Raw genomic sequence first — 23,217 nt, forward strand, 5'->3', positions numbered from 1 at the left:
TGACGTCGCATCACGACATTTTGGACAGCTCATAACAGCGTACAAAAGTTAAAACCTTAAATCCAATAAACAATCTCTGAAAACAACATCAGCAAAGAGAATTCAGAGTAACACCACTTCTGTCAACTGACACATTGTTAAAATCAAAAATCAACAATGGCCCGCCATAACTTTAGTGAATAACTGTCTGAAGTTGCCAATACAATCTGTATAGGGAGGAGACCTTGTTAAAGAATTCCAAGGGGAAGATTCCACTATTCAAAAACACTACTTTATGCTCTGGCAGGTTTAAGCACTTTAAACAATGGGACACTTGGCAGGGTTTCACTTGCTAGTAGCAAGGTATGTGGACCAGAATTTCATCTATAGCATTACATACTTTTTCTGTCTTCTGTGCTCTTTCCCTCTTTCTTTATCCTATCAGATAATATCATTGATGATAAAAGAAGAATGGCTAGGAGACTGGAAGTTCCAAGATGGGAAAACAGACACGCCAAAAATGGGGGGGAAGTTTCCATAATCTTTTTTCCAAAGGTATTTTTAGTTTTTCAGCAAAAACCTGGACATTTGGGGAATACTGGGGAAAAAACTCCTGAGAAACATTGTCTTGTAGAATGAATGAAATACTTTTTAAGGTTTTATTCACTTTAAATGCATTATATAAAGAATTTTAAGTAGGTAATCTATATAATAATTCCTGTGATTCTGTAAATATATACAGGAATTATCACCCAGTATATTACCAAGGATGTGTTTTTATTTTTATTTTTCCTGTCAGATGGCAACAGCTCAGCTATTTCTGCTGAGGTATAGCAGTGCAATAGTTTGCGGCTTTCTCTTTAGTATTGGATGTACTTGTTATTTTGCTTGTAGAAAAGTAAGGCCATTTAAACTTGTCAGATATATTGTGTATAAGGTATAAGTGATGTATTTTATGTTGTTTACACAGTTAAATATATTCTGGGTTGATATGAAAGAAAATACTTCATACATTTCAAAAACATTTTTAAAATGTCCAATTTTTCTTGAAGAAACAGGGAAAAATCAGTTTCACCTCTATAGTTTTAAAATTTATGAACATTTTACATCCTTATCAATGTCAGGGGCATGTTTATAGGAGCACAAGCGTGAATGGGATATTTAAAGGCACTATTGTTTCTGCAGGTGTCTAATGACTCACACAGGATTTGTAATACAGTTAAGGTCACCAGCTTTTAACTACGGTAGTTCCTCCAGCTGTACCTTTAATTACAATAGTACCACTATTTTGGGGACACCAACATAAACCCAAACCCTACAATTGTAGAGTATCAGTTCAGCCATTTCATACTGATACTAGGTTCTCTTATTGAATTTATAATATGTTGCATTGTAGCAAGGGGGTGTGCAACTGGTGGCCCATGACTCAGTCTGCTCCATAGAGAATTCCCAGGCGACCCTCAGCAAAGTCTCCAATCCTAAGGACCCAGTTCCTGTACATCTAAAACAGGCAAGGTTCCTTAGGGAGGCTTGGTCAGCTGTTAAAGATGCAGGTGTTTGGGCAGACTTAGCTGAATTATTGTTCATTTATATAGCGTTGGTTAGTGCCATACAGTTCTTAATCTACTAATCCTTTACAATGTAGGTGTGGCTGAGAAATGAATTGTCAAAGCCAGCTTGCTATCTTCATGGCTGGAAGGTGTGTGAGTGTGTGTGTGTGTTCATTTGGGTTTGTTTTTCTGCATCCCAGTATGTTGAAGAATAATTTGCCCTCTTTAAGAAATAAGTTCTTGTCAGGTGAAAGGAATAGAGCTCTGTCCAGTGGGCTCCCGGCCTCCAGCAATTTTAATGAGATAAAACCAATTGTATTTCTTCTAGATTGCAGTAATTGACTGTTAATCTTACAGAACAATGTTTTTAATTTAGACCTGCATAACATAAGGTCTGTAGGCTGATGGCGGCCCCATGTGGTTATCTGTAGGCTCCTGGGAAATTGCAGATACCTGTTGCTTTGCAAAGATTTTTTGAAAGGTTCATTTTTCAGAAACCATGCTGGTTCTTCAGCAAAGATTGTTCTTCTGTATGTTTAATGATTCTTGTTTTCATAAAGCTTTGTACGAATTTACATGGGCAGATGGTAGATTGATAGGTCTGTAATTTCCAGTTCCCTTAAAAAAATGATGTTAATGTTGGCTATCTTCCAGTTCTCCAGTTTCACCTAATAATAATAGAGTGCTGTCAAGACACAAGTGACTTATAGTTACCCTTCATCGGGTCTTCAAGGCAACAGATAAGTAGAGGTGGTTTGTCATTGCCTTCCTCTGCGTAGCACCTGTAATCTTCCTTGGTGGCCTCCCATCCAAGTACTGACCATGGCTGACAATACTTAGCTTCCAAACTGACGAACTCAGGCTATTCAGGCTGCTACTACCGTCTCATAAGAACATAAGAGAAGCCACATTGGATCAGGCCAATGGCCCATCCAGTCCAACACTCCGTGTCACACAGTGGCCAGTGTGTGTGTGTGTATATACACACACACACACACACATATACATACATTCATATACACACATACATACACACACATACATATATACACACACACACAGTAGCTAATAGCCACTGATGGACCTCTGCTCCATATTTTTATCCAATCCCCTCTTAAAGCTGGCTATGCTTGTAGCCGCCTCCACCTCCTTTTAATTGAGGACTTGTGGGAAGATTAGTGCTATTTTTTTTTCATCCTTGGCTGAAGATTTTACATCAAAGATTCTACATCTGTTCAAGGTTTCTCTCATTTAGTGTTGCTGGAACAGAAGCTGTAAAGTGGACCTTTGTGCTCATTGTCATACAGGTAGCAAAAACTATGTCAACAGTTGTCAAAAACATCATTCTTAGGGAGTCTGACAATTGAAAGGGAATACCCTAATCTGATAAGAACTCATTTAGGGTGCTTGTCGGACTTTGTGTATGAAATTTAAAAGAGGACTTTAGGACTGACAAATTACATGTTATCCTCTGTTGGTACATATATAAATGGCAGAGGCCCTTTGCCATGCTGAGGTTAATGCTATGCATCTAACAGAGTGGGTTCTGACTTAGTAGTTTATAAATGTGTTAGTTTTTTGGTTGCTGCAAGACTTTCTTTTAGTTGCAATAGTCCAACATGACTATGGCTGGATTCTGTTAACAAATTCTGAGTGTGAAGAGGTAGTGTGTCTCTCTCTCTCTCTCTCTCTCGGCTTGGCTTCGCGAACGAAGATTTAAGAAGGGTGCAATAGTCCACGTTTGCTGCAGGCTCGCTGGTGGCTGACAAGACCAATGTGGGACAGGCAGGTCCGGCCACAGCGGCTGCAGGGAAAAGTCTGATTTAGGGTTGGTCCTGTAGCAGTGCGATATGTATAGTAAATATTTATGAACTTTTTGAAACCACCTCATCTAACTGGTGTTTTATCAATTTGCTATGTTACTAATTTGTTTTTTGTAACTTTTTTTTTTGGAAACGGAAAACTTCCTGCAAAATTTTAATTAAAATTTTTTTGCATAAAAGTATAATAAATGTGGAAGAATTTGATACTGGTAGTTCAAACTGCTGTTGATTCACTTCTGCATTTTTTTTTCTTTCTAGGTCCATTGAGAAGATGGGTTGCAAAGGTCTCATTGGTATTGGACAGCAATTGTTCCGTCGGAAAGTTGTGGACTGCACAAGAGAAGACAGCCGTCTGTCACGATGCCTCAACACATTTGACTTGGTTGCTCTTGGTGTGGGCAGCACGCTTGGGGCAGGAGTTTATGTGCTTGCTGGGGCAGTAGCCCGAGAAAATGCAGGACCCGCCATTGTGATCTCATTCTTGATTGCTGCTCTGGCATCTGTGCTGGCTGGACTTTGCTATGGGGAATTTGGTGCTCGAGTTCCAAAGACTGGATCAGCTTATCTGTACAGCTATGTCACTGTGGGTGAGCTGTTGGCATTCATCACTGGATGGAATCTCATTCTTTCCTATGTCATTGGTGGGTATTTTGCTCCATTTAATCCAAATGGGACATCTGCATTTGTGGAACGTTTGCATAATACTCTGTTCTTAACAGCAGTTTCCTTTTTTTTTTGAGAGCTCAAAGCCCATTGTAAAAATTATGATCCCGACATAGGAAACACAGAATATATTTGGATAAAAAGGAGGGGTTATTGAGCATGGATAGACCAATAATAGTAGTTTATTTTTCGATTATGCTGTTAGAAAAAAAGAGACTGCATTCTTGTAAAAAATTGAGCATGAATAGAACCATGAAGTCAGTGGGATTAAGGGTACCAGACTATGCTAGTTGGTGACCTGAGTTTCTAACTCTCACGTTTGTGAATAAAAAGCTTTAAGGAGGTAAATGTGGCTGCCCTAGGCTCTGTGTTGCATCCCAAGGATCTTTTCAAATAAAGGTGGTGTTTTTCTGTGGCACAAGTAGTCTTACTGTGATTCAAGACTTCTTCTTGCACTGGAAAATGGTGCGGCCTTTAGGGGGAATGGACCTATAACCGTATGTGTGGACTCACTTCCTGGCTTATAAAACCATGCTGTTATTGAATTGGGTCCACTTGTACAGGGTGATTGGCAAGATTATATATAATTGCCAGTCACCTGTTTGAAGGCATGGGAAGACTGAATTCAGAGGAGAGCAGATTGGGACTGTCAAGAGTTGGTCGACTTGTCAGAATGTATGTTATGTAGGGGGACATGTGTGTTGATGCACACATGCATACATACATTTGTGCAGCACTTGAAACTGTAGGTGAGGAATAGCTAATTCTTTGTTGCTTTTGTGTAGAAAACTGGCAGACTGGGGGGGGGGGAACTGTGATGTTTTATTTTTCTAAAGGCTTTAGGTGACTGGATTTCCCTTTTTTAAACATCTGAAAGCATCTATTGGGTGTGGGGAAGAAAGCCAGGAGAAAATTATTGTAATTCCTCTCCATGCTGGTTCCCTCACATACTTTTTGCTCTCCATGGTACAGCATGGTTAACCATGTGTACTTTGATGGCTTGGTTGAGTTATTTGATCAACTAATTGTGCAGTTTGTGTAATTTACTGAATTCTGTCAAATATCAGAAATTGATTTTTCCTTGCAGTAAATTAGTGTCCCCGTATCAGTTTTGATTTCTGCTTTGTTCCCTAGATAATGAGCTTAGTTTAGCATGTTGAGCTTAATATTGCATCACCTATGGGGACACCTTTAGGGAATTCTGCATCATAATAGCAACTGTGTCTAAAGTCTGCTTGATGCAGGTTTTTCCCCCCTCTGCAGTGACTGGAATGCAGCTGAACAATGTTCATCTTTGTCTGTGTTGGTATCCAAACTACATACAGTACAGTCTTGCAGTGGGCAGTTTTTATTGTGTGGCTCAAGCATTTAGATCATATGAAAAAAGGAAAGGGCATTGGGGGTGGGGAGACAGAAATAAAGTTAATTGTTGTTAGTTTATTTTTGTAGTACTTAGTGAAGCACAGCATGACTTTACTCAAGGAGGGAATTTGTTCACCAAAAGAAGTGTTGCTGTTGGAAGGGCGTGGAGAGATGTATGTTAAACATCAAAAGCTCACTATTTATTTACATCCTCTTGGTGTTCATACACATTGTTTTAGGAATTTCCTTGCTTTGTAGGCATTTATACATGTTACAAAACACAGCTTTTGCTGATCATAGAAGGGCTCTCTACAAGCAGTAGAATCCCCCCCCCTTTTTTTGGTCTGTTTCGCAAAATATGAGGCTGGTTAAGAGCTGAATTTGGAATGCTCAAGGATAGTTTACCTGTGTTGAGGTGTGCATGAAGAACTACATGTTGAGGAAACTGAACTACAATTTTTTTTTAAAAAAAAAAACCTTTCCCCATTGTATTCAGATGTGCTTTTATATTCTGGGTTATAGAAGACAATCAGGCTGATGGCTTTGAGTATCTGGTTGCTACAGTTACATGACACAAAATCATAATTTCTAAACTCAGGGTAACAACTTCTGTGCCCCCCCTTTCATTTCAAGGGTGTCTGGGCTGATAGGGGGGAAAAAGCTTGTCTGGCCAAGCCAGTTCACTCTTTTTGCTGTAGTTCTGTGAATTCATAGGAGCAGCTGCTACTCATGTGATTGAACCGTGGCCTAAAGTCAGTAAACTGGGCAGCACCAGGGATGAGGCAGAACAAATCAGAGATGCAAAAAAGTGGTCACTCTTGTTTCATATCCCTTTCAGCCTGCTTTTCTGGCTCATCTTCTTTCCAGTACTAAAACAGTTGTTTACTGGAATCCTGAGCTTGTTTTACCAGCTTGAAACAAATTCGAAACTATCCCCCTACTGTGCATATAGTATGGCTAAGAATAGACTATTCCATTGACTTTGCAACATGATTGGGGCCCGCCATTATTTTTTATTCATGTGTAGCCTGCTTTTTCCCATTGAGAGTCAAGGTGGATTATAAACTATGAAAAGCAATTCAGTCAGACAGCAAGAGCCTCCAATAAAATATGGAGGCAATGTGGTGTTATGAGGTCTGTTTCCCCAAAAACATTTTTATATAAAGTCGTATCAGACTGGACTTTAAACTGTTCCTCTGGATCATGCCCTTGGAGGAGCATTTGCTGTGCATCAGCATATTGTTCATCTTCCAGGGTAGTGCTACATGTGGAGATATTTTAGAGGGGGACTTATTCTTGAGCAGGGTTGTTACCCCACAGTCTCATAGAGCTTAGAGGTACTCCCAGCTTTCCTTATATCTGTTCTTCTTACACCAATAATATATAGAGCATCTAGACATGGGTAGTTTTTTGAGAGTGGTCTAGATATGTGGTTCTCAATCTTTTGTGTATTAGCTCCCACTGACTACTGTCAAAGAACTTCGAGCCTTACCATGGTAGAAACCAAAAGCCCCCTTTTCCCAAGAAGGACATGTTTACAGGCATTTAAGGACATTTTTAAAAATTGCAGAAGCACAATGGATAGTCTGGCAAAAATGGTCAGCAGGAAGCAGCACATCGAAGACATTTGCTGGTGGGCAGAGCAGTGGGGAATTAAGAGAAACACCAAGTGGCCAAGGTTATTAGTAGCATTCCAAAAATGTCATGTATAAGTAATACAGTACATGTAATAAAGCTCACATATAGGCAATACAGGTCTACAGGAGATGGCACATCATAACTGAAGGTGGACTTGGGAAGAGCAAATTCTTATTTCTTATTATGAAAACCTTGCATTTCACTTAAAGTGTTGCTGCATCCCATTGGTGTATGCTTACCATCAGTTGAGAACCACTGGTCTAGGTTATTTGAACAATAAAGGAAATGTTATTGATTGAAATATCAGGTCTCAAAGAACAAGGTCATGAGTGGGAGAACGGCCCATTGGACTTACCGTGAGGGGTCCTTCTCCTCAGAGGTTCGGAGGACATCTCTGTGGGTTATTCCTACTATTCCTTCAGGGAGGCAGGAACACTTTTTTCAACTTCCTGTTGGCGCCTTCGGAATAACCCCGCCCTCAGTTGTGGGACTCCGAAAGCAGTGTCGTCTTCCCTCTAACTAGAAGGACTATAAACACAACTAACAACTCGTTTTAACATGTAAACTGTAAACTTGAACTCCGATAATACTGAAAGTAACACAGTACAAGGGAGATAGGCTATAGAAAGAAACCTAAGCGATGAAAATGAATCTGGGAGTGGCGAGATGTCCTCCGAACCTCTGAGGAGAAGGACCCCTCACGGTAAGTCCAATGGGCCGTTCTCCCTCAGAGGTTGTCGGACATCTCTGTGGGACCTACCAGAGCAGTCCCCTTTAATCGGGTGGGTCTTCATCGCTGACCTCCCCCAGAACATGCAGTAATACCTTTCTCCCAAATGCTGCATCTGCTGATGCCATGGAATGGATCTTATAATGTCTTATGAATGTAGACGGAGAGGACCAAGTAGCAGCTCTACACACCTCTTCGACTGAAGCCCTATTCAGCAGTGCCGCGTTTGTGGAGGCACTCCTAAGAGAATGTGCAGTGATTCCTCCAGGTACCTGTAACCCTGATGCCCTATATGCTTCGCTGATACAGGCCTTCAGCACTGCACTGATGGATGAATTAGACATCTTGTCTCCCACTCTTGGAGGAGAGATGTTGATGAACATGGATTCAGTTTTTCTAATTGACTCAGATCTTAGAATGAAAATCTTCAAGGCCCTGCGCACATCTAACGTATGCCAGACTACCTCCTTTGGGTGTTTGGGTTCTGGACAAAAGGTGGGTAAGTAGATTTCTTGTGAGCGGTGGAACCTAGAAGCAGCCTTAGGAATGAAGGAGGGATCCGTGCGCAGAACCACCTTTTCTTTGTGGAACACGCAAAGACCCGCCTTCACTGATAAGGCCCCCAGTTCCGAGACTCGACGTGCAGACGTGATGGCTACTAAGAAGAGAGTTTTCATTCGCACCCATTTTAAGTCCACCTCTCGAAGGGGCTCAAATGGCTTCTTGGTAAGCGCTGATAAAACGATATGGAGCCGCCAAGACGGAAAGCGATGGACTGTCGGAGGAGATTTCGATTTTGCCCCCTGCAAAAATAATTGGATGTGTGGATGTTGAGATAGCCTATACCCTCCAACGACCGGTAAGACAGTGGACAGCGTAGCTGGTTTTAACCTGGACTCCAGGCCCTCCTGTAAAAACGCTAGTATCTCCGCAATGGAAGGGGAAAGCGAAGGAACCTTTTTCCTACGACACCATCGGACAAAGGCCTTCCAGGTGGTGTTGTATATGCGAACTGTGGAGGGCCTTCTTGATGCTAGCATAGTGTCCGTCACCTCCGGAGAGTAACCTAGATTTCTGAATGTCTCCCGCTCAATCTCCACGCGGTCAGATGAAACCACCCCGGGTCGGGGTGCCACACCGGACCCTGATGAAGCATGTCGGGAGGAACTGGAAGTGACATTGGAAGGTCTATTGATAGCTCTGTCAACATTGAGAACCACGGACGCCGTGGCCAATAGGGAGCTACCATGATGATTTCCGCCTGTAGAGCTCTCACCCTCCGCAGTACTCGAGAAACTAGAGGGACCGGAGGAAACGCATACAAGAGACCTGGAGGCCATATGGCTGTCAAGGCATCTGTCTGTTCGGCTTCTGGATGGGAGAACCTTGTGAAGTACCTTGGTAGTTGCGAATTTGTGTTTGAAGCGAAAAGATCCACCTCTGGTAGACCCCAACGCTGGCATATGAGGTCGAATATGTCTGAGCTGAGGGCCCACTCGCCCTCGCAGATTTCCTGTCTGCTTAACCAATCTGCCTGTATGTTGTCCTGGCCTCTGATGTGTTCCGCCCTTAGAGAGGCCAGATGTTTTTCTGCCCATGTCAGAATTCTTGATGCTTCCCGGTGCAACTGTGAAGACCTGGAGCCCCCCTGGTTGTTCAGATACGCCTTGGCTGTGATATTGTCCGTTCTGACAAGCACATGCTTCTGGAACAATTGGGTCCTGAATGCAACCAGGGCTAGACGTATGGCTCTGATTTCCAGCAGGTTGATGGGAAGCAGACTCTCGGACTGAGACCACCTGCCTTGGACTGGCTTGTCCTGAAGAGACGCTCCCCAGCCCCCCAGGCTGGCATCTGTGAATACCTCCAGGTATGAGGGAGGATGGAACAACTTGCCCTGGCGAAGATGAGACAAGTCCGTCCACCATCGCAAACTCCTCTTGACTGACAACGGAATTATCAGATTTATGGCCTTTCTCTCCATTATCTGAAGTTGAAATGGTCGTAGGAACAGTTGAAGAGGCCTGGAATGGAATCTGGCCCATTGAATCATGTCTATGGTCGATATCAAAAGTCCCATTAGTTTGGCAAGCAACATCAGAGGTGATGATTTGCTCTGGATGACCCTGGAAGCCAAATCCTTGATGGCCCTGGCCTTGGACAGAGGTAGAAATAGCGAATTGCAAGTGGAGTCGATCATTGCGCCTAGGTGTTCCAACCTCTGACTCGGCTGAAGTGAACTCTTTTCTTTGTTCACCAGGAATCCGTGAGACTGAAGACACTGAATGGCCAGAGTTGTCCCCCGAAGGGATTTCTCTTTGCTGTTGGATCTGACCAAGAGGTCGTCCAGATAGGGGTGAATGTGAATACCCTGCTTCCTCAGCTGGGCTATTGGGTGAATTAACATTTTGGAAAAAACTCTGGGCGCTGTTGACAGGCCAAAGGGTAAGGCTCTGTATTGGAAGTGCTGATTCAGTACCACGAACCTTAGAAAACGACGATGAGAAGGGTGGATAGGGATGTGGAGATAAGCTTCGGTCAGGTCTATGGAAGTGAGGTACTCCCCTGACAATAGAGAGTCCATAATGAATCTCAAGGTTTCCATTCTGAAGTGACGTACTTTGACATAGCGATTTAGAAACTTGAGATCCAAGATGGCCCTCCAGTCGCCATTCTTCTTGGGTATGGTGAAAAGGATGGAGTATACGCCTTTCCCCTTCTCCAACCCTGGGACTAGTTCGACTGCTCGAATGTCGATAAGATGCTGAATTGCTTTTGAGGTGATGAGACGTTTGTGCTTCTGCTTGGGGGAAGGTGATCTGACGAATCTGTCTGGTGGAATGCGGTGAAACTCTATTGAATACCCCTCTTTTACAATTTCTAAAGACCATTGGTCTGCCTGAGAGGCCTCCCAGGCTTCTGCAAAGTGGAGTAGTCGAGCTCCCACCGGTACGTGACCGTAGTCATGCCTGCTTGGACTTGCCCTCTCTGTCAGGCTTGTCCATTTTGGAGAAGTTATTACGATTGAATTTGGAGCCGAATGAGCCTCTTTTGAAGGAATTCTTTGGTGTTTCCCAATTAAACTTCTTTGATTCAGAACGATATCTGGCCAAGGACTGTTGGGTCCGAAAGGACTGGGGGCCCCTCTTTTCATTCCTCCGAATGGATTTGGGCATGGCCTTCTTTTTATCCCTAGTCTCTACTAGGATCTTGTCCAAAGCGTCCCCGAAGAGACGATCCCCTTGAAAGGGATAAGCTGCCACTGTGGACTTAGAGAGGAAGTCAGCTTGCCAAGCCCTAAGCCACAGGAGGCGTCTAGCCACAGTAGCGGAAGCCATTGTTTTAGAGGCAAAGGTCAGTATATCTAAGGTTGCGTCAGCTGTGAATGACGCTGCCTTAAGGATGCGTGAGGCGCCCTCTAACATGCGTCTGTTGTCCTCTGGTAACATCTGGAGTAACTTACGTACCCAAACAATGGACGCCCTGGAGACCAGGGAGGCCGCGGAGGACGCCTTAACTATCATGGCCACAGATTCGTACAATCTCTTCAAGGTTGCCTCAGCTTTTTTGTCCAGGGGATCTCTAAGAGAACCCTGGCCGTCCTCTGAAACCAGTCCCGAAGACTGTAGAGCTGCTACTGGGCCGTCCACAGTTGGAGCTTGTAACAACTCATTGGTATAGGCAGGCAGTGCATATAACTTCTTTACTAAGTGAGGAAACTGCTTAAGGGAAGCTGGCTTTTCCCATTCTGCTCTAACCTGCTTTTCAAAGTATTCTGGAAAAGGGAAGACTTGTTCAGAAGCTTCCCCCCTGGGCAAGAACTCAGAATTACCACTGGTTCTTGACTTAAACTTCTTAGATTTAGCTACCTTGACTTCCTCATCAATAGGGCCCTCCTCAATTTCTAAGGCTGAAAGCGTTTTGGCTAGAAGAAACTGGTAATCTTCCTGATGGAAGAAACGACTAGCCTGTTCAGGAATTTTAACCTCCTCCTGTTCCTCCTCAGAGAAACATTCCCCCTCTTCCCTGTCTTCCTGGTCAGAGTCAGATGCCATAGTCTCGAGGATTGGGAAGACTGCACTGGGGCCTTTCGCGCTGCCTTAGTGGGCCAGGAGAAAGAGCGGGGAGGGTCTGCAGGAAAGGTTGATCCTTGAGGGAGAAGCCCCAGCCGGGCGCAAAAAGAGCCCATTTCCTCCTGCATAGCTCTTCTAATAAAAAGCATAGCCTCTGGGTTCAGAGGGTTGCCCATTTGTACATTACCCCCGTCCTGGAAGCCTTCGATGCGCGGTTGCAGGTAGTTCCGAGTCTCCGGAGTGCCTGCTCCTGGGGGTTGGAAGGTCTGAGAGCTACGCTCCGCACTTCCAAAATGGCCGCCGCTGCTTGCTGCCGCCCCGAGGGACGTAGCCTGGGCCTTCATTACGCGCCGTTTCTTGGCGCTCGCAGCTGGCTCGTCTGCGGCCGCGTCAGGAAGGGCGCGAACAAGCCGCAAAGGCAGGTCGGCTCCTTCGACGTGAGTCGGCGCTGCTAGAAGCGCGGCGCGCGACTCTCCCTCCTCGTCCGATAGGAAACCGTCCCTACTACAGGCCATTCTAAAACGACCCAGAACAAGTTTCCTCGGTAGTCTTTGATCAGCAAAGGCAGAAGGAAAAGGAGGGATAAGTAGATATGGAAAGGAAAGGATATGGAATGGAAATTGAGAAGAAGAAACAGAGAAAAAAAGGCTGAGCCTAGCCTTGTGCTGCTGCTCCCTGTAGAGGCAGGAACAAAACTGAGGGCGGGGTTATTCCGAAGGCGCCAACAGGAAGTTGAAAAAAGTGTTCCTGCCTCCCTGAAGGAATAGTAGGAATAACCCACAGAGATGTCCGACAACCTCTGAGGGAGAAGGGGACAATGGTATAATAATGCTACAATTTTATGCATAGGATTATGTGGATGTTAGTGGCAAGCCAGGCATACACCTTTAAATACTTACTCAAATGCAAGACTAGGGTTTTTTCAGGTATGCCATAAAAAAGATGGTGATGTCTTAAATTAGCATGCCAGTTACAGTTATGTACAATAATTTAAAAAGTTGTGTATAACATTAGTAGGAGTGGCTATTTACATTCAGGGTCATCTTCTTTTCAAATAAATACAGTAATTAAGCAGATATAAATATACCTCTTATAAGTGAGCAATGATTCCCCTCAACAAGAGAGGCCAAGCTAGAGAGAAGATTCTTGCTTTTTCAAATGGGATTATAGGAAATTAGCTTTTGGGGCCCTGGTCAAAAAACTGCCAGAAAGTCTAAACTAATATAAGATCCAAATTTAGGATCAGCTAGTAAGGCTCCAGTGATTAAGTTGGCAGCAAGAATATTCTTTGCTAGAGTGCACTTAATATGTCAATAGTGAATACAAAGGATCCTCCAGTTGAAGTTCTTGCTGAGATCAAAAAGTCTAGTTGATGGGGTTTAACACTTCAAAGGGCTATTAAACTAAGTGCAGGGCAAACAGTTGGCAAGTGTGGTTCATTTATATTTGATGAACACTTCAAAAAGACAAGGACAGACAAGGGTGATTGGTCATAACTTTGAAATCTACATTTCCTTGGATTATGGCTTTTATACAACAGAGAAATGGGTTACCCTGCTATTGTGGTGACTGGGGAGTTGAATTTATGTATGGCTTTCAGTTCAGTCCTATGCAGAGTAACCAAATTATTTCAGTGGGTTTATGTCAGGGTAATCATGGATATGATTAGACCATTCATGTATAAAGGAAATGCTTTTTTGTCACAAGTGGCTGCTTTCATACTTCCTGGGGAATCCATAGCAGTGATAAGGGAAGTAACCACTTCTTTGGCTGTGTCCCATGTAGCTTCCCTATTTCCATTATTGTGGTATGGGACCCAGAAATACTAACTTATCATGCTGTTGCTGAAATTCCAGTTATTAATATTTTTGAGAGCCCAAGGAAATAGGGAAACTAGTGTTCACACTTTCATATTAAGAAAGCTTTGTGGCTGTGGTATACTCTTATGAAGTGTTTGAACTAATGAATATAGTGAGAGAGAGTGTCTTCTGGCCCACTTCAAGTGTAGTCCTATGCAATGATTTCACTGGACTCAGATTGGATTAACTCTGCATACGATTGCACAGTACTTGGGTCTGAAAAAGTAAGAAAGAAAATCCAGCTGCATACTTCAGCCCTATGTTGTGAATTTGGTGGATTGATGGTGGAAGGAAGGAAGCCAAATGGAGAGCAGACTTTGCAGCCTGTGTCAGTCTTCAAGGCTAGCTTTTTTCTGCACAACAGAGAGATGGCGGAAGGAAGGAAGCAGAGCAGAGGTCATGCTTTGCTGGGGGCGGGGCTAGCTGTGGCTTTTCTTGTGACCCGGTAGTGAGGCTTCCATGGCCCGGTACTGGGTCATGACCCTGCAAATGGGAAACACTGCTCTAGATGCTTTGGGGGTGTCCAGATTCAGTGCACCCAAAGACCATTCTCCATTCAATCCTCCCTCTTTTTCCAGCGTGCTCAATTGAACAAGCACGCTATTGCAGGTTCTCATTTTTTCGTTCTCTGACAGGTACGTCAAGCGTGGCCAGAGCATGGAGTGCAACATTTGATGAACTTATAGGCAAACATCTTGAGACTTTCTTTCGTAACCACATGTCTATGAACGCTCCTGGAGTGCTAGCAGACTATCCAGACATCTTTTCTGTTTTCATTATCTTAATCTTAACAGGTAAGAAAGAGACAAGATCATGTTTTTGAAGCTTCTCTGGCTAATAATGTTCTTCTGCAGACCTCTTGTTTGTTTTTGTGGGAAGAAAGAACACTCTCATTTATTTTGGCTTTTGTTTTAAAAGCTTTGTTTGCTGTAAGTGTCAGGTTGACTTGTTGAGCAACTGCAGAGTTAAGGCTGCTGCGGCCACCTCCTGTTTGTAATTGCTTTGATAAGAATTGTGTCCTAGATGCTGAAGGGAAAATGAGGAAAGAACTGCAATAGCGGCTTATACCATGCCATTAATGGACTATACAGTTGTTAGGGAAATGGAATCTGAAAAGCTATGGACACTGCAGAAGAACTAAGGCTTGTAACTCACCTTCATAAGCTGCCAGTTCATATAATGTCTCAGCCAGGAAGTTGTGGAAAAAAGAAGACCGAATTGCAACTACCCTGTTGGATGGCTGTTTATTTTAGAAGAATCAAAACATTAAAATATGTATGTATGAGTGCAAAATTCTCAAACAAAACAAAAAAATCCTTCCAGCCCCTTAGCTGCATGTAAGTTATGCTGAAATGAAGGCCAGCAGTATGTTTACTTGAAACCGAATGCCATTTTTATAAAAATGCAAGATCTATGCAGACTTAACCCCCCCGGTGTATTTTGGCATTTGTTGAGCTGGTCTTACAAATGGTCTGCAGAGAAGTCAAAATTGCAGCTCTGCCATATTCTGGTTCAGTCTACTTTTTGCAGGTTTTCCAAAGGTTACAGACCATTAAGGTGTAATCTTAGGTGTGGACCTCAGGGCTGTTTTTCCTCAACCTGAATAGGCAGTTCCTCATTCTGCATCAGTAATGTGCCCATATGTTGAAAGTGCCCACATTTTAGGTCTGTCAAGTTTGTAAGCAGGGAACTGTGATGGCAGAGAAATTGCTGCGAATACCCAAATGAATTGTTACATGAATGCTACATCAGTGCAACCCATAGCAAGTCTGAGACCACTATCTTACCAAGACCAGTATTGTCTCCTCAGATAGGCAGGAGGTCTTCAGGATTTCAGTGGGACGTCTTTCATGTCATCATGCTACTTGATCCTTTTAACTGGAGATATGAGGGATTGAACCCAGGACCTTCTGCATGCAGAGCAGATATTCTGTCACTAAGCTATGAACATGCTATGTTACTGAACTGTTGGTAGCCTTATTTGGCACCCAAATTGGGGGGGGGGGGGGGGGAGATTGGCACAGTGAGTTGAACAGATGAAAGGGTCAGTAAACTTTTTTTTTTTTGCAGAAATAATAAAATACATTGTTTTTTCTTTTTTGATGGAGTCAAAATGTCTAATTATCTGATCAATTTTTAAAGGACTTTTAACTTTTGGAGTTAAAGAATCTGCAATGGTTAACAAAGTGTTCACTTGCATCAACGTTCTTGTCTTGGGCTTCGTGATGGTGTCTGGATTTGTGAAGGGGTCAGTAAAAAATTGGCAACTCCCAGGTGACAATGTGAATAATACAACAAATGCTTCACATGCATACAAGTATGTACCAGTTTTTATGTTTTTTTTCTAATATATGTTATGTTGTGGGGTTCTTTGTGTTAATGCATGCTATGTAAGTTCCATCTTAAGAAGTTGTTTTTGCTTAATTTAGTTCCATTTGGTAAAACATGTTTAGACTAGATGTGTCCCCAGTGTGAGCATATGGGCTGTTACTGTGGGCATACAGCAGCCTGATTTGTGTACAGATAGCTCTGCATAGGAGAGCAAGTGGACATCCCAGTTGTTGTGATGATAGTACCATTTCTAAAACCTTCACTCCTCTGGAAATTGGGAAGCCATATACACATAACCCACATGGCAGTGCTGTTTAACACAAACAGTGCCTCCATTTTAACTCAGTCTAGCTGGAGCTTAGCCAGCATCCCAATATACTGCTAAAGAGACAGCGAGTGTGGCCCACAAACGATAGGAATCCTTCAGTGCTTGTTCTGTCTACAGTTAAAGTAAAATGCGGCATAGTGGCTCAGATCCTGTACCTTTGCTTCTCTCCAGGTGCTGCAGAGGCAGTCCTCTGCTGCAGAGCTCACTTCTATCACGCTAGTCAGTTCCACTTGTGTAATTCCAGTGGGTTTTTTCCAGTGAGCTCAAAGTTCCTAAGCACGAGAGGAATAAAGTTTAGCTGCTGAGAACGGTCTTTGCAGTACCTGGAGAGAAGCCTCCATGGAGAAGAGGTACAGGATCCCAGCTGCTGAATCTAAGTTATAGGAGGGGGTATTTATTTTGAATTATATGCAAAGCCTGCAGACTCATAAACAGCAGACAAATGACAAAATAATATGAGATCAGACTTTGTCAGAACTAACACAACTTCCTTTTTACAATGAGGAAGGCTTTATACCAACCCAAGTGGGGGGTGGAATCTTTAAGATTTTGTTGCTAAATCTGCCCCATATTTCCAGTCATAGAAGGAATCCTCTTACCTCCTCCTAAACCACTCTCTGAGAAGGATTTTTGCAATCCTGCTAAGTAATACAGAGGGCCCTTTGTCTCTGTCCTGGCTCAGGCCACTGGCTACTGCATTACTTTTCCTGTAGCTCAATTTCTCTGGAATTTGACTGCCAAGAGCTGGCCCCTGAGCTCAGGGGGGTGGATGCACCTCCTTCCTTTGTTGTTTGCTCCTTTTCTTGACCCACTAACCCTTCTCTTCCAACTGCCCAGAAGAGCCATGAAAAGATTTTACTTGCTTTAGTGAATAGCGGTGATAGCAGCCAAGAGTTGTCTTGCAAGTTCATTCCAGGATGTACAGTAGGCTCACTCCAAATTCATTTATTGGATGAGCATGGCCCAACCCTAAATAAATGGATTTGTGCCTGTCAGTAGCTGTTGAGTTACTTTAACATGCTTATGATGTTTGAATAAAATTGTGCCTTTTGAACAAAACAAAAAAGGATGAAATGTAAAGCTTTTCCAAAAGAAATGTGCAGATAATGTTCCAATGTGTGTATCTACTGAATGGTTGGAGCATTCCCAAGTGCATGTTGTTCCATTGGAACAAGCTTGGGGGTTGGTTTACGCACTGCCCAGCATGTGGAGACTACCTGAAACTTCTCAACATGGAGGTTAATTTTTTAGGTGGGGGCAGTTTAATTAATTTTTGAGAACAATACTGCAACATCATGGGTCATGGTGGTGAAGTGGTTAGAGCATTAGACTAGGAGCAGGGATCTCTCTCTCTCTCTCTTTCCTCCCCCCCCCCCATCAGGGTGACACCTCACTAGGTTGTGACGATAAAAAAGAGGAGGGTGGAATTCTTTCTGAGCTGTCTAAAGAAGAGTTATGCCCTTCTAAGTCCATTGCCTTCAGTGGCCTTAGAAGGTTGTAACTCTGTTTAGGATTGCAGTGTTAATTTGGGGCTGACCTGCTGGAGAGGCAAGCAGCTGTCAGAAGCTTTCCATATGATTTACAAAGTTATGCAGGGTTTAATAAGGAAAGATCAAAAGGGCTTTAAAAATACCTTTTGACTATCCAGTCCATTCCTGAATAAATCTGACAGTTTTGTGGATATTTAGGAAAAAATCTCCAGAAAACAATCAAGGATTCAAGCATGTAAGCCCTGTTTGAGCGATGCCTTCTCAAAAAATAATTTCCACAGATTCAGTGGGATTTCCTGTGTACTGAGAGTATTAAAACCTTAATATGCTGGGCTTTGTTGTGGTTTCAAATCTGCATGCCCTTTGTGTGTAGCCCCCAAGCCTTTAGGCAGATCTACACCACAGACTTAAGATTGTTTTATGTTTCTGCTTCGGAGGAAACCGTGGGAACATTTGCTTTTAACAGCTGAAGGCCTACATCCCACCCCCCATAACAGGGTTTCAGTGTAGGTTACAACAATAAATCAGTACCAGATAACTTTGTAACTGTAATTTGAAATGGAGGCTATGGATCTTTAACAGAACATGGTCATGCTCCAGTGGGGTAACCACCTTATTTTGTCGCAGCGAAGCCAAAAACGAATCTTGTGGCTTTATAAAGAAATGGCAGTTTTTGGTGAAGCAAAAGTTCTCAGGATTGTCAAGCTACAGTTCCCAGGATTCTTTGAAGAAAGATTATGATCTTAAACCAATAGCAAACTGCATACTAAATACTATGCTGTCTCTAGAGAGAAAATGATAACATCACAACAGCCTAGTGAGAGAAGGTCAGCCTCTTCTCTGTGAAATGTACCTCTGGTTTCAAGGTTATTCTTTGAACTGGTGATGTCTTGCTAACAAAATCCCCTCTGGTCTCTTGTTTGATGTTTTTAGTGCCACTGAGGAGGAAATCCCACATGGTGCTGGTGGATTCATGCCCTATGGTTTCTCTGGAGTACTATCAGGGGCAGCTACCTGTTTTTATGCATTTGTAGGATTTGACTGCATTGCTACCACAGGTAAGGTCTCAGTGTTCACAGCGAGTAAACAGAGTTCTTCATTGTGAATTCTATGTGGGGGCCTTATTTGGATGCTGCTGTTCACGGTAGCATTAAACCATAAGAATGGAGAATGGGAAATAAAACAGAATTATTAGCCCATTAGCCCTGCACCATGAGATGCCTGTAAATAGACAGCAGTATTGCATGTGGGAATTAAAGTAGCTAGAACTGTTGACTGAAAGTAATAACTAAGCAGAATTGATAATAATCATTGGCTGCAGGTGGTAACATGTTCAAATGCTTTTGCTTTGCTGGGTGAAGGAATCTCCACTAACTAAAGCTGCGTGTTGTAATTTGACATGTCAGTGAAAAGTCCACATGGAACTCTTTCCCCAGCACCAGATGAAGGAAGGTATATCTGAAGATGCCTTAGACTTAGCCAGACCCTTGGTCTGGCAAAGTCAGTGTTGTCTAACTGGCTTCGGCTCTCCAGGGTCTCAGAGGCCTTTCACATCACTACCTAATCTGTTTAGCTAGAGATACCTGGGATTGAACCTGGGATCTTCCTCAGCATTCAAAGCAAATGCTCAAACAATGATCTGTGGCCTCTGTCCCTGAAGGTAAAATCACAGGATATGATGAAAAGCAGTATATGTTCCTTACCACATCTTTTTTGTGGTGACCAGACACTACCAAGTTACATGCATCAATGACCTCTGGTGAGCTTTGTCTGCAGCAGCAACCCAGTGTTTTAATTATCCAGCACAACACTAACTGTGCTCATATCATAAGAGCTTTCCAACATTGACATCAGAGCATGCCATGTCTTGATGTCCTACCATCATATTAGTTGTGATGAGTTAATATTGCTGATTTGTGTTCCTCAGCTGTTCTTGCTTATCCATTGAACTGTGGCTTTTAGGCACTGATTTTAGAACAGGGATAGGTGATTCTAGCTGTTTTGATTAATGAAACACGAGATCTAGGTGTTCCCCATATATTGATGACAACCAGCTCAAAATTATGGATGATCTCATACTGTGACTTTATGAAGCTACTAAAAAGCACCAGATTGTAACACCTAACCCCTATAGTGTAAGTCAGGGTGGGTGGAGGGAGCTGTCATGGCATTATCAGACGTGAGTGAAAGAGCCGTCCCTGAGACTCCTTTGAGATGTTCTAGTTTAGGGGTCCCCAACAACCAGGTCGCAGACTGGTATTGGTCCATGTCCTGCTTGCAACTGCTAGCAACTGGGCAGAGGCGGTGCACCACCCCCATCCACCCAGGATCCGGGTGGACGAAAGAGGCAGTGCGACCTCGCTCTGAGGCAGGGAGGCAGCCTTAGATTGAAGCAGAGCAGCCCTTCCACCCCTTTCATCCACCCGGGTCCTGTGGCACCACTGCTGCAACCTTAGCCTGTCCCTCATTTATAGACCTCTGCCTATCAGCTGATCGGCAGGGGTCTTTAAATGGGAGGGGGAGGCAGATTGGCCTTCTGCCACCTGGCCACATAGTGGGGAGGTGGCAGAAACAGCACCGGTCTTCCCCCATTAAAAAACCCCCATGGGGGGCAGCGACGTGGCACAAGCTGGGGGGCAGCCTGGGGCAGCAAAACCCCCAGTGCTGCAAAACCCCCAGTGCCCCCCCCCCCCCCAGTCTGTGGAAAAATTCTCTTTCATGAAACTGGACCCTGGTGCCAAAAAAGTTGGGAGCCACTGTTCTAGTTGATTAAATATATCAAGAAATCAAAACTTGAAAACTGATTGTTGTATGTTTGGAAGCCTTTAGGTCGGGATAGACACCTGCAGGGCATTTCCTTTGAAACACTTTGTTTTAATGATTGCAGTCTCTGTACAGAAGAATGAGGGTTACTTTTTCTAGGGTTTTAAAAATCTTCGAACACTTGTTGATAAACTCAAAATGAAATAAATGCTAATTACAGTATTTAGAAATTGAAACAAGTAAAATAGAGAGTCAAATTCCATTATGCTGAATCATGTAACTTGTTTGATATCTGGTATGTTTGAACCAAGCTATTTTACATTTAGAGTAACATTCTAGAATGCCATAGTTATTAACAATGTAACTACATGCCATTGGCTATGATAATTAGCTATACATTATTAGTTTTTCATGTGGAAAGTAATCATGCTTATGTGGTTTTTCCTGCTGACCATATAAAAAAAACCCTCCCCCCCACACTGTGGTGGTGGTGATGGTAAAGAATCTTGATTTTGTTTAGCAGGTATACATGCAGTGCTTTTTTTTGGTAGAAAAACCTAAGCAGGAGCTCATTTGCATTTAGGCCACATTGTCTGGCCTGAGAGTACGTGGCTGCTGCGTGGTGGGTTGGGCCAGCCCAAGCCCTGGCCAACCCAGGTGGCGCTCCACTCCTGTGGGCTCCTGCAGAAAAAAAGCCTTGGATACATGTACCATCCCATGTGGATTTTATCCCATTTCAAAGTTTAATGTTGCAAAAAACTAATTTTGCTTTCTGTCCCAAATCTTAATAGAGTAACAAAAAAGGGTGGAGGTAAAAGAAAAATCTTGCACAAATACAAACTGATTTACTGAAATGCTAAAAACTTGAAAGAAGAAATTTAGCTTTTGGCAAATATAAACCATTATTTCAGTTAGCTACAACTGAGTTGTAAACTTTGATGATTCAAGTAGAATTAAGCTCCCATGGCATCACTGACTGTGAAGATTTGTATTTTTCCTCCCTAGGAGGGAACTTGCTTTCTAAACATTTTTTTGCAATAACAGTTTCTGTGCTGATGGGTTTTTTTGCAGGAGAGGAAGTCAAGAACCCCCAGAAAGCAATTCCAATAGGAATTGTGGCCTCACTTCTGATCTGCTTTGTTGCGTACTTTGGTGTGTCAGCTGCTCTCACCCTCATGATGCCTTACTACCTACTAGACACGAACAGCCCTTTACCTAATGCTTTTAAGTATGTAAAATGGGAAGGTGCAAACTATGCAGTGGCTGTTGGCTCGCTGTGTGCTCTTTCTACCAGGTAAGTGCTGTTGCTTTCTTTGACTTGGTCAGTGAAGATGTTAACGTCCTGCTTTAAAGCAGGAGGCCTAGGGTGCATTATGAGTTGTGTGCCTTAAGCAGGTTTTCTGACTTGGATCCCACCTAACATTTCCTGAAACGAAGGATTTTCATCTGTAGAAATAGAATTCTCCAGCCTCTGTAGCCCAAATGCCCCTCAGAATGCTGCTGCTTGCCCAGGGGGTGGGGTTGGAGTAGGGGTGGGGGTCTAAGATCTAGTATGGGAGGGGGGAGTTGGTGAACACCCTCCCCCAGAATGCCCAGAAATTTAAAATGGGATCTGTGTTGTTTCAAGGTGCTCGGGTGCTCTGACTTCATTATCCTGCTGCATAGGATGTTTCTTGATCCCTAACTACTGAGCTGCTGTTCTGTTGTTGTTTTTAACCTGTGTGGTTTGCTCTCTGTTGTACTGATGACTGTTAATATTTTGAAAGCTACCTCAGAAACACTTGGTACTGAAAAGTGGGATATAAAAATGGATTCTTACTGATAAACAGATATGAAAAATCAAGTGGGTAACCCATGAGGAATTGCAGAGAATGACACCCCCCCTTTCCTTTCCCCTTTCTCAAACTTCCTCTGGCTTTTAAAGATGGCAAAACAGGCCATTGGATTTAAACTATTGTGAGGAGAACTCCAAATGCAAGTGGAAATTGAGGGCAGGAGAGGACTGATATCACATTGTCCATCTCCCTACCACCCATGATCTTCATTTTCAGTTCCAGTTTAAATGTGTTACATTGTTAAATGGTCTACTCCTCTCAGTTTATATAATTGTTTGAAAGATGTTGGGGATAAAGACAACTTTTCTAACAATTGTTTAAGTTACAAAGAAAACACCACCAGCAACAACTCAAAATATATTAGTGGGGACTAGGAATGGTAGATAGGAAATATAGACTATTTCTCACCCTTAAAAGATCATTTACATTGCCATCCTGTGCAGATGGGCTTGAAAAGTTGTAATTCTTAGGCTCTGTGGGGTATTGGGTGTAGTTGCCTAAAGGCTGGTCTCAGGCCTTTGGAAACATTCTGTTGGTCAGCAGCATATTGGGGGGGGGGTACTCCACATCAATACCGCATAGCAGTGACAGCTCCCCCCCCCCCACAAATGAATGCCCGATGTTTCCTATGGGGGAACTGAGGCAATTACCCTGATTTGGCGGGGGGGGGCTGCTGATCCACCCACAAAATGAATGACAGGTGTTTCCTGTGGGAAATCTCTATGGGACTGAGGACAACAGCCCCCATTGGGGATGGGGTGGAGAGAATGTTAGGTTTGCCAGCCCCCAGTTA

General features: G+C 43.3%; 1 protein-coding gene across 2 annotated transcripts in view; it reads left to right on the forward strand.

Annotated features, from left to right (window-relative positions):
* The first annotated feature begins 3,617 nt into the window (after window positions 1–3,617).
* SLC7A1 (solute carrier family 7 member 1) overlaps window positions 3,618–23,217 on the forward strand; it is a 48,073-nt gene continuing 28,473 nt past the window's right edge. Inside the window, exons 1-5 of one of the 2 annotated variants that reach the window (XM_060234731.1) lie at window positions 3,618–3,993; window positions 14,313–14,471; window positions 15,820–16,004; window positions 18,773–18,884; window positions 21,661–21,883. In XM_060234731.1, coding sequence (XP_060090714.1) covers window positions 3,624–3,993; window positions 14,313–14,471; window positions 15,820–16,004; window positions 18,773–18,884; window positions 21,661–21,883 — 1,049 coding nt within the window. In that variant the 5' untranslated portion in view covers window positions 3,618–3,623. Of the gene's footprint in view, window positions 3,994–14,312; window positions 14,472–15,819; window positions 16,005–18,759; window positions 18,885–21,660; window positions 21,884–23,217 lie in introns of both variants that reach the window. The other variant, XM_060234730.1, reaches the window with a different exon arrangement.

This window comes from Heteronotia binoei, chromosome 3 (assembly GCF_032191835.1).
Source record: "Heteronotia binoei isolate CCM8104 ecotype False Entrance Well chromosome 3, APGP_CSIRO_Hbin_v1, whole genome shotgun sequence".
Taxonomy (NCBI): Eukaryota; Metazoa; Chordata; class Lepidosauria; order Squamata; family Gekkonidae; genus Heteronotia; species Heteronotia binoei.